A 17,545-nucleotide genomic window follows, 5' to 3' on the forward strand; every position below is an offset into this window, starting at 1 on the left:
TCTTGTCAATTGTACATTCGGTAAAGTTTTTAAGTCTTAGAGTTTTATTTTGTTGTATTCTGGTTACACCTCTGATTGTATATCATGTGTAATTATAAAACTCTTAACTATCATTTATCTATTAGATACATTGTCAGAAGTCTCTTTGCTACATGCTTGAGCATTTGCAAGTCTTTTGTCTGTGTGCTTGTGCAATTAGAAGTCTCTTTCCCGTGTACTTGAGCAGTGAAGTCTCTTGCTTGTGTGCTTGAGCATTGGAGTTGTAGCGGTGATAAATTGAGACCGAGGCCATTGGATTAACTCAGCTTGTATTTTAGTGATAGTTGCCACCACACTTTATTGTTTCCGAAGGTAATGGAAAAAAGAGCGAAAAAACTCAAAGAAGTTTTTAAATCAAAACTAATAAAATAAACAAAGATCTTATGTTCGGGGGTTGGTTATGCAAGGGGAAGATATTAGCACCCCTCACATCTGTAGTACTCTACCGAAAACTCATTGAATATATATATATATATATATATATATATATATATATATATATATATATATATATATATATATATATATATATATATATATATGTTATTGTTATTGTTTTTGCTTTGTGAAAATAGAGTGGGATGGTGAGAAAAAAGTTTTATTAAAAGTGTGCTCGGAAAGACATCATATGTTGTGCCTACATACCCCTTAAGTGCAATAGGGAAGTCAGAACATTTGTAGTTCTTCTTAAAAGGAAAAATGAAAGAGGCAAAGTGACAAAGATCTTTTTGAGTGTTGAGCTTTAACAATACTCAACAGGTTTTTGAAATACTGAGCTTTAACAATACATAGTAAGTTTTAAAAGGAGCCAAGCTTTAATAATACAAGGCAAGAAAGATTTAAAAGAGTGATGGTTGAGCTTTAATAATACAAAACTAGGGTTGATTTAACAGAGGTTGAGCTTTAACAATACAAAACCAGATTTAAAACAAGGAGAAAGTGCTAAGCTTTAACAATACTAAGCACAAAGTAAAAGAGGAGGAAAAGAGAGTGAGTACCTGTAAATCATAGTTTATCTCACTAACATTTGTGATAAACTATGATAAGAATATAAATTGCGCAAGTATTCAGAAGAACCTGTCATGTGATTAGATGCATCAGAATCAAGAAACTCTAGATGTAGAACATTATAAGATTTACCATGGATTCTCAAGGATAAAAGAGGGAAAATACCATTTGTTGAATTATTTCAGGCTGTTGATTTCCACCATTAAATGCACTAGTAATGGAATGACCAACTATAGATTTTGCAGTTGCATGAAATGCCTGCAACGAATGTTGTGTTGGTCGTGGAGGATGTGCAGGACAATCAGATATAATATGAACTTGTTACTTGAAATATTTCAAAATTGTTTGCAAGAGAAACATTGAGTTTGTCTCATATCACGACTTTTACCTCTACTCTGAGCAACATATGCAACTGTCACAGGCTTAGAAACGAAAACACCATCAAACATGGCTCCTTGAGTAATGAGACGTCGTTCCTCCCTTAGAAGTTCTCCAACACATGTATCCAAAGAAGGAACATAATTTCTATTAAGCAAAACACCTCTAATAACTTCAAATTATGGGCGAAGTTTCATGAGAAGCTAGTCTCGGCTACTTGTTTTGTAGAGCTCTTGGATAGACGAGAGTGAAGTCTTGGGAACATCAGCATGAATAAGAGCAAAATACGTTCTATCCACAAATTCCAAAAACTAGAATAATATTCCTGAATAGATAAGTTTCCTTGTTTGCAATTGGCTATCTCTAGCTCCAATTCAAAACATTTGGCTACATTGTCTTGGTTGTAAATATGCATTAAATAATTCCACATCTCTTAAGCAATTGAAAAATGAGTACAAATTATTGATCATTTGAGGATCAATATTGCTAAGGAACCAAGTGATTTTTTTAGCATCTTTGATTTCCCACGCATCTAACACAAATTTATCTATAGGTGCCTTAGACACATCGTCTAGGTGACTCCATTATCCCTTTCCCTTTACATCACTTTTGAATTGAAATTCCCAGGTAGAAAAATTCTTATTGGTAAAACAGACAAAAAAACGATTTCTTCCGCTATCCATACAAATAACACTTTTTTAACTGAAGTCTCTCTCTCTCTCTCTCTCTCTCTCTCTCATTTCACAAAATTATTATTAATCACGGTTTCTAATTTCCCTTTTAAAATCAAAGCTTTTGGATGAAGGTGTTTTATCAATAGATTACTGACGAGGAATTTGCTTGCTTTAAAATGTATTTTTTCTCCTAGCAATCTCTCTTGGGTTTTCTGTTGTTTTTTATCGGTGAAACCTCCATTCATTCTCTTTTGTCTTGTCGCTATTCGAATTTGGTTTGGAAGGAAATGGCCGATTAGATTGGTTTGGAAGATTATAAAGCGGATAGTTTTAAGGAGAGTTTTTTGAGATGGTCCTCTTTTTGCAAATCTAAGAAAGTGAAAAGAGGTAAGGAATTATGTGTTTGGTTGGCTACTTGTTGGAGCTTATTGATTATAAGGAATGACATTATTTTTATAAATGATACGTGGAACGTCCACGATGTGGATTGGGGCTCAAAGACTTCGGCATAGAGATGGTATTTTATAGGGAAAATTACTCAACCTAATTGCAACTTCTACCAATTTAACAAAGACCATTTGTTTTATTTGACTTATGATTCATTTGGAGTGTAATTTTTTTCCCGAGGTTTGCCTCGTGCTTTTGTAATCAGGTTTGAGAACTTTGGTTCTCCTATCAATATATTCTTGCTTACCAAAAAAAAATGCAGAACACACCAAATGACAGTTTATAGTCTAAACGTGAGTGGATGTCCATTTTAGATGTTTGATGTTAGCATACTACACCACTAATTTAAAGAAACAAAAGGCCACCAAACTTAAGCATATAAGTTTTTCTAGCTGCTCGGAAGGCCCGTGATGAAAGCATCGCACGAAAAGACTCGAGGAATAGGTGAGATGTCATTCCAATTGAGGATATATGATTATGATCACCAGCACATTCCTACCGTTGGGTCTAGTCGAACGGCAACCCGCATAAGGTGTCCTATTACATGGGAACAATTTTAATCACTAATGCTATATAAATCCCGACACACACCATTTCAGACACTCTCATTCACACACTTAAACTACTCTGCACTCATTTACTAATTTATTTGACAATAATGTACAGAAACAAAAGGCTACCAACATAAGCATATATCATTTATAACAAGTCTACACTATGCTTTATATGAGAGTAGTTTTCAACTTTTCATGATAAAAAAGCATCAAAAGATCACTTGATTTCAAACTCGGCTATGTTTAAAAGTTTTCTTGATAATCAAACATATTGCATCATTGGGATAGAAGTTAAACACTATAAGAAAACAAATATAGTACTAACATGGTTTTAAATTGCGGTTCGCACCCGCAATACTGTTCATGTGGTAGTTACCGCAACCACATCGGACAACAATTACCGAATGATCTGAAAACATGCATCATTCTACATTTGGAATTGCCTCCGACAAAATCGTCCAAGTTTCTTTAAGTATTTTTGGCATATCACAAAATTTGTAACCCAAAAACTAAATTTACTTATGAAAAATATTATATTAAGTGTTTTTAACGGTGTATATCAAATTTGTCTCATACAAAGTTCACGATGCAACGACCGCAATGCACTTTGCAACAACCACAATGACCGCAATCGCAATAAACGCAACCGCAACCACAACAACATTCACGACTGCAATCGCAATTTAAAACCATGAGTACTACAACATGCAGAAAACATAAAAAAATCTGGAGCAACGCTGTTGAAATTCAGCCACCGGCGTATTTTGGCGATTTTGAAATGCTTTTTCAAAAGCTGAATCATTTATATTGAACAACACCACTCTTATAAATTTCATGAATGCAAGTGATGCTTATATAAACAATCAAGTCACATGCAACAACAACAGTAGAGTTTAAGAGTAACCATTGATGTAGTTATCTCCAAATTTAACATAGATGAATCGAAAACACAAAAATGTTAAAATATATAATCCTCTTACTCACTAAAATAAGAATAATAATTCATCCACTCCAAAAGAACTTCTCGGTAGTATTCTCCACATTGCCTTCTCTGCAAAATATAGAGGCAATATATGTTTCAAATCAGATGAAAAATCAAAGTAGATACATAAAAAGGAAATAGGTTTCGTCCCCGTTTCGGAGCATTTTTTGTAATCTTAATCTTCTTTTAATTAAGTTAATTATTTTTTGTTTTTCTAAAGTTAATGAGTTCTACCGGGGATGAATAGTGAAAATACTTGCAATATTCATATAATAATGATAGGGTTAAATACGTTTTTACTCCCTATAAATATGCGACCCTGCATTTTTAGTCCCAATAAAATTTTCCTTCAATTAATGGTCCTTATAAAATTATTATGCACCTATTTTCAGTCCCTACTGTCAGACATATTCGTAATATTTTAAAAAGTTCCTAGAAAAAAAGAAAATTCAAAATTTAATTTCTAAGTTGAGATTTTCATTACTTTTATCATTATTTTTTGAAATTTGAAAAATTCATATTTAATTCTTCTCGTTTTAAAAAATTCTAAAACTTGGTAAATAAAATTTTTACAATATTCTAAACATATATAAAAAAAATTATTAAAAAATTTAAAAATTAAAGGGTAATTAAACAGTTTTTAAAATTTTAGAAAACAGCAGGGACTGAAATTGCATGCATAAAAATTTTAGAAGGACCATTCATTGAAGAAAAATTTTATAGGAACTAAAAATGCAGGGTCGCATATTTATAAGGACTAAAAACATATTTAACCCATAATGATATTACTCACTAATCCTTTCCATTTCAACCTTCACTGACCTTTTCTTTTTCAATCCAAAATTAACTTTTCATTCAATCCTTTCGATAGGGTTTCAATATAAAGAAAAATTTATTTTGTCTACGCAAATTACTTGCAATTTATCCGCCGATACTAAATTATAACAAGAGAGTCAACGGGAAACAAAAACAAAGAAGGGAAAAGCCACGTGCTTAGAAGTTGAATGCATAATTACCTTTACAAATCAATGATTGATTTCTTTGCAGACGGTGCCTTTTGAAGCAAGAAGTCGTCTACTCCATAAGATATTGGCGAAGGTCCGTAATTTTTAATTTTCAATGACTTCAAGTTACGTAAGCAAGGGAAATCAATATTCCATAAATTCGGAACTAAGTAGAGAATCTAACAAGGAGGGTTCAAAGTAAATTAGGATCAATTTAAAGCATACAAAATTGCATCCACATCTAAAAAGATGTTAAATTTTTCATAAACTAAATTAAAATACCTGAAGCGTCTTTGAAGATACCGTCAATGATTCCATAAGAGCAAGTTCGGTTAGCCAATTAAGTAGAATCAAGGGATAATTTTGTTCAGGATATTCTATTTTTACATCAATATTTACATGTTTGATAGATGAGAGACTGTTATTGCTCTCGCTGAGTTTTTGAATAGGAATGCCCGTAAAATCAAAGCTACACAGATTCGGGGTAGATAACTCAAATTTGTAAGAAAAAGGAAACATTTTAATTGTTAAATTAACAAGTGTGGCACTTGATATGAAGAGCTTTTCTCCATCATGAATTTCACAACTGTCAATGATCAAAGTATTCAAACATTTAAATGCCGAAAAGGGCTCAACAAAGCCATTATCACCACTGCTGCGAAAGACAAATGACCGTATAGACAGGTTGGTTAACACTGGAAAATTAAGAGAATTTGGAAATATTGTCCTCCTCCACTCACTGACAGTAATGTTAAGAGAAGTTAAAGTATGAGAAGAAAAGTAGCAAAGTGGAAATGATTCATAACAAGAACCCATCAATATCTTCAATACCTTGACATTGTGTGAAAATGCATATTTCATAACCCTTTTGAGCAGGTGATTGTTGATATGGCGGTAATAAAAATTGAGAGCGTACAGTGATGTTTTGTCATCGCGTAAAAACAAAATTCGAGAAACAAATTCATTGAAACCCTTGACACTCTTGAAGTAAAAAGAATCCAAGGAAATAACTGGAATAAGCTTCCAGAGATTCTTCCATCTTGCAGAGAGGATGCAAGTTTGAACAGTCTGTTTGGTGTTCAAAGTGGACAATATGTGAATTAAAACACAATCAGGTAAATCACTGATTCTCTCTCGATTTTCATCAGAATTGTAACTTCGTCTCCTTGTTTTCATTGTCTCTAAAAAGTTTTAACGAGAGAAGCAAGTTTGCTGCAAGGATGAAAAACCAAATAGCTATACACTATGCCAAACCCTACTAGGGTTCAGATTAAATTATGAAATAATAAATTATTTTCTAATTTTTAACTTCGTAAATTTTATTATTAGTTAATAATACTATTTATTGTAAGGGGCATTTTGGGCATTGTATATAACTTGGAAGCCCTAATTAATACTTTTTATGGTGCATATGAGGAGGATGACTTTTTTCAAAAGAAAAGTGACTCTGATGTTGTTTTTTTCGTTGCTGTGTGACATTATCTGGTTTTTATGATTGTTACCATTATTTTAATAAGGGTTCAAAAGTCAATATGTATATATTTTTCTGTTTATTATTTGCCAGATTAGTTAGTTTTACATTCAATTAGGTCCGGGACTGGGTCATGCTCTTCCTAAAATGATGGATCCAATTTGAGAATACTCTAGTCGCTATGTTGTTGGTATTGCATTACGAATTGGAGGCATAAACTTTGTTATGCTTTTGAACATGCAGATATTTTGATTTGGCTTCTTATGTAGAGGAATTCCTATAGAGCTAACTTCAGTACTTTAGATTTCGGTTTATCTTTCCGGCTACTTTATAGTAATGTAAATATTATGGTGTTCTTGGATTTTTCATTGCATTTGTGAATTCGGCTTTGTAATATCATTTTTTTGTCCGGTTTATTATAGAGTGATTCTTACATGATTCAAACACGAAGGTGGTTAGAATTGTTAAAAAATTATGATTTCGGTTTGAAATATCATCCACGAAAAGTTAATGTTGTGGCCGTTGCTTTAAGCCGGAAGACTTTGCATATGTCGGCAATGATGGTTAAGGAATTGGAGTGATTCGGCAGTTCAGGGATATGACTTTGGTCTGTGAGGTGAAACCAAAGAGTGTTATGTTAGGAATGCTGAAGATAAATAATGATTTTCTAGAAAGTATCAAAGAGGCTCAGAAGTCAGATGTGAAGTTGGTAGATTCGATGGTTGGAACCGATCAGTCTGAGAATAATGATTTCAAGTTGGATGCGCAAGGTGTGTTGAGATTCCGTAATCGAATTTGTATTCCTGATAATGCGGAGATGAAGAGAGCCATTCTTGAGGAAGGTCATAGAAGTAATTGAGTATTCATCCAGGAGCTACTAAAATGTACCAAGACTTGAAGAATTTGTTTTGGTGGCCTGGAATGAAGCGTGATATAGCACAGTTTGTGTATGCATGTTTAACTTGTAAGAAATCGAAAGTTGAACATTAGAAGCCTGTAGTGTTGATGCAACCGTTAGAAGTTCTGGAATAGAAGTGGGATAGCATTTCAATGGACTTTGTGGCGGGATTACCTATTACCTTGAAAAGACATGATTCGATTTGGGTGATCGTTGATAGACTTACGAAGTTGGCTCATTTTATGCCTATTAACATCACTTATCCAGTTTCGAAGTTGGCGGAGATCCATACCAATGTGATTGTTAAGCAGCATGGTGTTCCCTTATGTATTGTTTCGGATAGAGATCCAAGGTTTACTTCTGATTTTTGGAAGAGTTTGAAAGGAGGATCAGGGTTCTAAGTTGAGGTTGAGTTCGGCGTATCATCCTCAAACAGATGGTCAGACGGAGAGGACTATTCGGTCGTTGGAGGATTTGTTGAGACCTTGTATTCTTGAGCAGAGAGGTTCGTGGGATACTTATCTTCCATTAATCGAGTTCACTTACAAAAATAGTGACCATTCTAGTATCGGAATGGCGCCTTTTGTAGTGTTTTATGGTCGGAGATGTAGGACTCCTTTGTGTTGGCATGAAACTAGAGAAATTTTAGTACTGGGACCGGAAATTGTTCGAGAGACTACCGAGAAAGTGATGTTGATTCGAGAAAAGATGAATATTTTTCAAAGTAGACAGAAAAGTTACCATGATAATTGGAGGAAAGATTTGAAATTTCAGGCGGGTGATCATGTGTTTTTGAGAGTCACGCCGGTGACTGGATTGGGGCGAGCATTGAAGTCTAAGAAGCTCACTCCTAGTTTTATTGGTCCGTATCAGATTTCGGATGGAGTTGGAAATGTGGCGTATAGAGTGGCGTTACCGCCGAATCTTTCGAATTTACATGACATGTTTTATGTGTCGTAACTCCGGAAATATATTTCTGATCCGTCTCATGTGATTCATATGGATGATGTGCAATTACGGGATAATCTCACGGTGGAGACGATGCCAGTACGAATTGAGGATCATGAAACAAAGATGCTTAGAGGCAAGGAGATTGCCTTGGTGAAAGTAGTCCGGTCGGGAGCTGTCGTAGAAAGCATGACGTGGAAGTTGGAAAGGAAGATGCGGGAGTCTTATCTCGAGTTGTTCGAATAAGGTAAATTTTTTAGGACGAAAATATTCTAAGTGGGGGAGAGTCGTAACGCTCATTTATTTTTAATTAATTATTTTATGGTGTATTTTGTGAATTATTTGATAATTATGGGATTATTTAGCCTTATGCCATTTTATTAAGTAATTAGTAGTAATAATATACGAGGTTACTATCATTTGGGCCTAACTTAGAGTTGGTAGTAGCATTGTGGGGGTTTAAGGATTAAGCCCATTAGTAACATTAGAAGTTAGTGAGAATAACCAAAACAAACGAAAAATTGGGAAGAGAAAATAGAATTGACATTTGTGAAAGAAGGTGGAAATAGAAGAGAAGAGAAAGTTAGGGCAAACCCCATTGGAAGCTTTGGGCAACCTTCAATCCAAGGTAAGGGTGTAGTTCTTGCTTTATAAGGGTTTGTATGATGAAAGGTTATGGTGGGGATTGATTTCCATGCTTTAATATCCCTGTTTGTATAATTATTTCATTTTTTGATGTTGTTGAAGAATGTTGAAATTGATGTATGAATTGTTGTGAAACCTGATGCAATTGGTATGTGTGTTTGAATATATATGTGATATTGATGTTGGACCTGAAAAATTACGACATAAATCGATGTTTTGATATGTGAAAATGAAGTTTTTGGGGTTTTGGGGAATAAAACTCGTAGCAGAAAAAATGCAGTTTTTGGCTCTGGTTAAGTGATGTCACCGGTTACATGTTTGAGGTAACCGGTTACATCCTATAAAAATTGGATTTTTGGGTTACTGGCAGTGATGTAACCGGTTACATGATTTGATGTAACCGTTTACATAGTTCAAAATTGTGTAACAAAGGCAAATTCAGGGGATGTAATCGGTTATATCTTTGATGTAACCGGTTACATTGCTGATGCTGACAGATTTCCAAACTTTGAAAATTCGTATCATTTGACTCGGGTGTCCGTTTGACGCACCGTTTCAACTTCTGGTATAGTGAGGTAGTATGAAGTTGAATATTGTTGTACGTTGGCATATCCTAATGATGTGATTGACATGTTGTGAATTACTATAATAGTAATGTTGTTGCTGTCACTGAATATTGACATATCAGTTGGAGGTCATTCCTCGTTGATATTTAGTCGATGTTGTTGCGTGTTATTGTTGTACCCCAATTTCTGACAACTGAGATCCCACCATATCTTAAATATTACGATCATCATTGTGATCATAATCATCATGCATTTACTAACAAAAAATACAAAAAATTTGTTGTTTGTGTCCCAAGACAGGAGACTGATCTGGAAGAGACTGGGCAAAATTAGAGTTTTGAGGCCCACAAAGGAATTCAACATCCTTCTATGATTCTCTAATCAATATAAAAGTCCAAAGATGGCTCAATGTAAGATCAATCAACTTCAAATTCACAAGAGGCTCCAATTAGGGTTTTGACCTAAATATATGGTAAGAAGAGGTTCTCCCCCATCATGAACTTCACAACGGTCAATGATGAAAGTATTCAAACATTTAAATGTCGAAAAGGGCTTAACAAAGCCATTATCACCATTGCTGCGGAAGACAAATGAGCGTATAGACAGGTTGGTTAACGCTGGAAAAGTAAGAGAATTTGGAAATATTGTCCTCCTCCAATGACGGACAGTAATGTTAAGAGACGTTAAAGTATGAGAAGAAAAGTAGCAAAGTGGAAATGATTCATAACAAGAACCTTTCAATATCTTCAATACAGTGACATTGTGTGAAAATGCTTATTTCATAACCCTTTTGAGCAGGTGATGGTTGACATGGCAGTGATAAAAATTGAGAGCGTGTAGTGATGTTTTGTCACCGCGAAGAGACAAAATTCGAGAAACAAATTTATTGAAACCCTTGACACTCTTAAAGTAAAAAGAATCCATGGAAAGAACAGGAAGAAGCTTCCAGAAATTTTTCCATCTTGTGGAGAGGATGCAAGTTTGAACAGCCTGTTTGGTGTTCAAAGTGGACAATATGTGAATTAAACACAATCAGGTAAATCACTAAGCCTGTTTTCATGGTTATAGAAATATGTGATGAACAAATAGCTATGTATTGTGCGGAGTGTTACTTATCAGCCAGAATTTCTTTTTTACCAGTAGTAGAAATAAATGATCTATTTTTTAATTTTTAAATAATGGTATTGTCTTTTTTCAAATTATTTGGGCCTTTATGTTTCCTTATGTTTTAAATATAAAAGTAGAATAACAAACCACACTATTTTTCATCTTAAATTATGTATCCATTCTAAAGTATTTTACTTTTTCCTTTACTATTTATTTTAGCATCTAATAAATAATTTTTTTAAAAAAAATATTATATAATGGAGAACTAAGGGTTTTCTAACCTGTTTACACAAAGAGACGTGAATACCTGACCAAAAAGAAAAACTACAATCCAATTAAAATTATGAGAGAAATAACAACAGATTCTTATTAAACTCGTAAAAAGAATAATTGAAATGTGTAATTTTTTGGCAAAAACACCACTTCCAAACAAGGAGCTTTATGTTCCAAACCTTGTCATTAAAGTTCCAATGCTCCTCTCGAAAACACGCCCCGTTCCTTAATAACCGTAAAGTCCAAGTTATGGCTACCCAAACAACATCTACCTTACTCTCTTTGACCTTTTGAGTACAAAAAAACGAATGTCAATCCGTAAAATTTGCAAACACTCATCCTCCCATCATACCCAAAGAGCAATTTCGCATCAAATGTTCTTCACCAGGCAACAACTAAAAAAAGAATGGTTCCAATTTCAACAACCAAACCACAAAAAACGCACTTTAATTTATCTAAAGGAATAGAAATACCTCTATATATCAAAAGATCTTTGGTTGGAAGTCTATCAAGAAGAAGTCTCCAACCGAAAGCCTTAATTTTGAAAGGCACCTCCGATTTCCACACGAGCCAAAAAACATCCGAACTTGTTTGGAGGTCCGTAAGGAATTAAGGCGCTACCATAATATGTATAAGATGAAGCCACCGGAAAATCCAATCCGTTGTTACAAGCCCAAGAAACCGAATCTTTACCATCTGTGAAACCACAAAAACCCTCCATTTTTTCCCGAAATAAAATGAAGTCATCCATAAGGCCGAATTCTTCCAAAAAACCGTGGAAATTCGAAAGTCACTCTACCACCACCTCCTTTCTAACCACCCATGCATAGCCGCCACCGACACCCCTTTTAAACTTGAAGCCTTGTATAAATCAGAGAATACATCCTCCAAAATAATTTTCTCAAATCATTTTGCTTTCCAAAACGGTGTATTAAAACCATTATGATTAGCAAAACTACTACACGAAATAATAGGATCATGAAAGGAACAATTACTAATCTTTACGATATCCCTCCCTTAATAATATGGGAAGATAAGTGGCCGTACCTTGGTTTCAGCACGTTGTACTAAAGCGAATCGTTCCCTTGAAGAATTCTCCACCTCCAATTGTTAAGAAGAGCTAAATTAAACACTAAATTGTTTTTTATTCCTAATTCCTTTTTTCAAACAGTAAATTCACCTTCTTCCAACTTAACCAACCCACACAACTCAATCTGCCTCCGTAACTTTTTTTTAATAAAAAATAATATTAACGAGGTATTTAATTTTATGAAATCATTGATATAAATAAGTAAATGAAAATAATAATCTCATTTAATTTATTATTATCTTAAATTAGTGAGCAAATATATTTAACAGCAGGTTTAATTTTTACGTAGGCTCACTATAAGCAAAAGAAGTAGGGTTTTGAACGTTTTAAAAAGCAAATTTCGTAAATAAGAAAATATTTAATTTATAATAATAAATATATGTAATTGTTAATGAAAAAATAGTACATTTAACTAACGCCTCGTAAAGAAAAAGTTCTTAATTAACGTTTTTTCCGAATTTATTTATCATTTTTCGTTTGATATGATTTTTTACTCTAATATAACAAAAAATTATATTTTATTATCATAAATATAAATTGGAGAATAGAAATAATTGATAGCCGATTTAGAAACATGTTTTGAATAATTAATACTAACGTAAGATTATGAGTAAAGTACACAATATTAATCAAATGAAAAATTATTAAAAGTAATAAATAGTATGTTTTTTTGACTTTTTTTTCCTCTTTCTTCTTTGACTAAGTAACAAATAGTATGTTAAAAAATTACAAATGAAATTTATATAAAGAAGGAAACTCAACTATTAACTAATCAGTAATTAAGGAGAGAATGTTACCAATGAATCATGAAAATTTAGAATTAGATTCATATATTAAAAGACTAACCAACTAATATATTTGAAGCATTATTAAGGATCAAATGATTTGATACAAGCAAACTCTAGCAAACAGCTAAGTAGACATTACATAACTAAGATAGCTTTCGGGTAAAAGAAAAAGTACAAAGATTTGGAGTGATGTTGCCCTGGTAAGAATATGATTGTATTGCTAAGTTGAGAAGGGTGCTACTTGATATGCAAATATTTTGTTCACCTTGAATTGCAAAATGCGAAATCTCCAAAGTACTCGACTTTGGAAATGCTAAAAAAGGATCTGCTCCGCGTAAAAAGGTGACATACCTTAGATGCAAACTGCTTAATGCTTGAAAACACATAGGATTGAGAAATAATATTTTTTGAAACTCTTTAGAAGTGTGGCGTGATAAAAAGCAAGATGGAAAGACTTGAATATTACACTGGACATGGATTTCTAGTTGCTGAACATTGTGCGCAACAACATAATTTAAAATCCTTTCAAATAGACAACACTTCATTGAAAATGGGAGAGTGAAGATTAAAGTCGTATAGTGAGGTTGAGGCATCGCGTAGTGATAAAATCTGATTCGCAAATTTTGTGAAAGCTTTGCAACGATTAAAGTGTGAAGAGATTAGTGAAAGAGTTGGAAGAGGCTTCCAGAGTTTTGCTATAGTGTGGATAGAATGCAACTATGAACGACTTTTTTGGCATTTAAAAATGAAAGGGTTTGAATTAGTGTCCGGGTTGAAGATTAATTTTGCCAAAAGCAATATTATAGGAGTTAATGTGAGTGGTTGGTACATTAATGCCGCCACGACGTTTCTCTCATGCAAGAAAGTATGATTCCTTTTAAATTTTTTGGACTTATGGTGGGGGAATATCCTCGAAAGAAGAAATTTTGGATGGAAGTGGTAACAAAATAAAGGGGCGTCTTTCTTCGTGGAAGGGAAGAAACATTTCGATGGGAGGTAGGGTCACACTTATCAACTCGGTGTTGAATACAATTCCAAGTGAGTTTTTATGGAGTGGAAAATTTGAGAAAAGGAGTATTCATTGGTTGAAGTGGGAGGTTGTCTGTAGACCAAAGGAGAAGGGTGGGTTGGGGGTTAGAGATGTGAAGGAGATGAACAAAGCTTTACTCTTGAAGTGGAAGTGGAGAATTTTGAATGAAGATAATTCCATTTGGAGTAGATTTTTTAAGGTGAGGTACAATTGTCCTACATTAAAGATTCAAGATTCTAGCAGAGAGTTTAATAGAAGTGATAATTCAATTTGGTGGAGGGATAAGTGCAAGAATGATTTATTAGATGACATTGTTGACAATGGTTTTTCTGGGTGTATTAAATGTTGTTGCAAGAATGGTAAGGATATTCTTTTTTGGCATAATTTGTGGTTGGGTGATCAATCTCTTCTCATGGTTTTCCCGAAATTGTTTGATTTATCAACCATGAAAAATTATACGGTGGCGGATGTGTTTGTTTGGGACGAAGGAACGCATAGGTGGGTAGTCCAAGCGTTATTTTCCCCCGTTGTTTATGTAACACCCTATAATTTTAATTTTTAATTTATTTGGCATTTAAATTAATAATTAGAGTTATTCGGATTTTTGGAAATTATTTGGAAAAATTGGCGTAAGCCATTGGGCCTGCGCGGGATTAGTAAGTAAAGGGGGGTGTTATGTTAGTAAAGCCTTTTACTAATTAGAATCTATTTTATAATAATCATTAATGCATTGCATATGTTTTTCTTGACTTATTTCTTATTATTATTTTAAAACTTTGTTTTTACTGGGTTTTCTTTATGATATTCAACTCTCGCTAAAGCTGTGAGCCTTTTGAGGGAGGATGACGAAAATGATACCGCAACCTCATACAGTATGCTTTTGAACAGACTGTGCTGACGATGTACATGCATTGTTTCAATTCCTAAACAGTGGAGATATATGGATGTTCATCCCTAGTCAACCCCTTTGAGCCTAAGGCGTAGGAGTTTTCTTTCTTGTACAGTTTAAAACCCTTAATCATAACCTGGGGCAGGGTAGTTACTCAGTTGACTCGGTTATGACTGTGTTTCTTTTACACAAATAAGTGACGAGTTCATGTAATCATTAAATCAGGCAGTCAATATCCATCAAAAGAAAAATGTTAAGTCAAAACCTATGAAGGAGACTTAGGCAAAATTGAGACATCCCGCTGACTGTAATCTCAAAATAAACAACTCAGGCAAAAGTTAGGGGTAACCAAAGTCTAAAAGAGGTCACTACAAATCCTCGGCAAAAAATATTACAATAAAAAGGGAGATAGATGACTGCCTTCTAAACAAACTTCAGGTTTTTGAACAATCACCAATAACAATGTTACAATACCAAAGTCTTTTGGAGCACGAACGCACAATAAGCTGAGCATAGGACTGAAGAACATCATGAAGATTGGGATAGATTTAAATATACTTTGAGTCATTATCCTTTGTTTCTTAAATCCGTGAACCAAGCCATGTTACAACCTTTGAAAGTCCTAACTGAAGCATGGTTAGCTCAAAAAGCGTACTGTTACCAAAGGTATCCTGACTCCTTAAGGTTTACCATAAATCCTGAGTTGATATCACGTTTTTACAAATATCGCTTTCTTACATATTTTGTTTTACTAAAAATGTTTTTAAACTTCAAGACAGACATATGCATCGCATTTTTTTTAGTGTCATTATAAAATGATTTTGTCTACATAATTTCAAATATTTGACATCCGGAAGAATCTGCATGGGGTATGACTAATGACTAAAAGTCCTCCCGATAGATGCAGTGCAGAGACGTCTCATACATCTAACTCACTGCGCTTAAAGCTTATGTATACAAGGGGCATGACGAATTATTATCCCATCCATCAGGGGCAATCTGGCCACGATTCATAGAATCTCTCAAAGGCTCCAAGCAACTAAAAAGTCTAGTCCATCACTGGGGGCATGTTGCATTAGTCACAAACTTCAGCAAGAGCTGTTCTATCATGGAAAATAATACTTGGGTATAAACTGTTTTACAACCAGGCTGCAAACCATTGGGTTGCATATGGATCTTCAAAAAGAAGATGAAAGTCGATGGTACAATTGACAAGTTTAAAGCTAGATTAGTTATCCAAGGCTTCAGACAAAAAGAAGGGATTGATTATTTCGATACCTATGCTCCACTTGCCCGTATCACTACTATTAGATTGTTGATTGCCTTAGCGGCTATTCATAATCTAGTGATTTATCAAATGGATGTCAAAACAACATTTCTGAATGGTGATTTGGAAGAAGAAGTGTATATGAAGCAACCTGAAGGATTTGTAATGCCTGGTAATGAGCACAAAGTGTGTAAGCTAGTTAAGTCGTTGTATGGGCTGAAACAAGCTCCAAAGCAGTGGCATCAAAAGTTTGATGAGGTTGTTTTGTCTAATGGTTTCATTCTAAACCAAGCTGACAAATGTGTATATAGTAAATTTGATACATCCGGTAAAGGAGTTTTCATTTGTCTATATGTTGATGACATGTTGGTCTTTGGCACCGACCAAAATCAAGTTGATAAAACAAAGAATTTCTTGTCATCAAAGTTCTCCATGAAGGATATGGGAGAAGCAGACGTTATTCTTGGTATTAAGATTAAACTGGAGAACAAGTGGATTGTAATTACGCAATCTCATTACATTGAGAAAATACTCAAGAAGTTCAATTATGAAAATTGTTCTCCAGTAAGTACTCCCATGGATCCGGGAGAAAAGCTTATGCCAAATACAGGTAAACCCGTGGATCAACTCGAATACTCAAGAGCTATAGGCTCTTTGATGTATGCTATGATTATCACTAGACCGGATATTGCTTATGCGGTTGGAAAGTTGAGCAGATTTACTAGTAATCCTAGTAGACATCATTGGCATGCGATAACTAGGGTATTCAAGTACTTGAAGGGTACTATGAATTATGGATTGTCATATCTGGGATTTCCTTCAGTGTTAGAGGGTTATTCGGATGCTAGTTGGATAAATAATGTTGAAGATTCATCCTCTACAAGAGGATGGGTGTTCTTGCTTGGGGGAGGTGCCATCTCATGGGCTTCCAAGAAGCAAACTTGTATAACTAGTTCCACAATGGAATCTGAGTTTGTAGCATTAGCTGTTGCTGGTAAAGAAGCAGAATGGCTAAGGAACTTGGTATATGAGATTCCGATATGGCCTAAACCGATATCACCAATTTCTATCCGTTGTGATAGTAGTGCCACATTAGCTAAAGCATATAGCCAAATATACCATGGAAAGTCTAGACATTTGGGTATTAGACATAGTATGATTAGGGAATTAATCATGAATGGGGTGATATCTATTGAGTTTGTTCGGTCGCAATAAAACTTAGCTGACCACTTGACGAAGGGGTTAGCAAGAGACTTAGTGAAGAAGTCGGTAATTGGGATGGGATTAAAGTCCATTTAAATCTATTAGTTATGGTATACCCAATTCCCTTCTAATACAATGTTAGAAGCAGAATTCAATATGGAAAGATCATAGTTAAAGATTGGAGCAATTGTGTTTATCTTCCCAAGGTATGTGCTCAGACCTGCAAGTGATGGCTAGGTTGAAGTATATCTTCTTAATGGTTCTTTTGAAAAATTGCTAATGCA

General features: G+C 34.3%; 1 protein-coding gene across 1 annotated transcript; it reads right to left on the bottom strand.

The window, feature by feature from the left end:
- Positions 1–5,100: 5,100 nt before the first annotated feature.
- On the bottom strand, positions 5,101–6,262 carry LOC131636051 (putative F-box/FBD/LRR-repeat protein At1g78760). The gene is made up of 2 exons (XM_058906694.1): positions 5,369–6,262; positions 5,101–5,265 (listed from the first exon to the last, which is right to left on the bottom strand). The coding sequence occupies exons 1-2, from the start codon at positions 6,260–6,262 to the stop codon at positions 5,101–5,103; spliced, it is 1,059 nt and encodes a 352-aa protein (XP_058762677.1).
- Between the last annotated feature and the right edge of the window lie 11,283 nt (positions 6,263–17,545).

The sequence above is a fragment of the Vicia villosa genome, unplaced genomic scaffold (assembly GCF_029867415.1).
Source record: "Vicia villosa cultivar HV-30 ecotype Madison, WI unplaced genomic scaffold, Vvil1.0 ctg.001623F_1_1, whole genome shotgun sequence".
Classification (NCBI taxonomy): domain Eukaryota; kingdom Viridiplantae; phylum Streptophyta; class Magnoliopsida; order Fabales; family Fabaceae; genus Vicia; species Vicia villosa.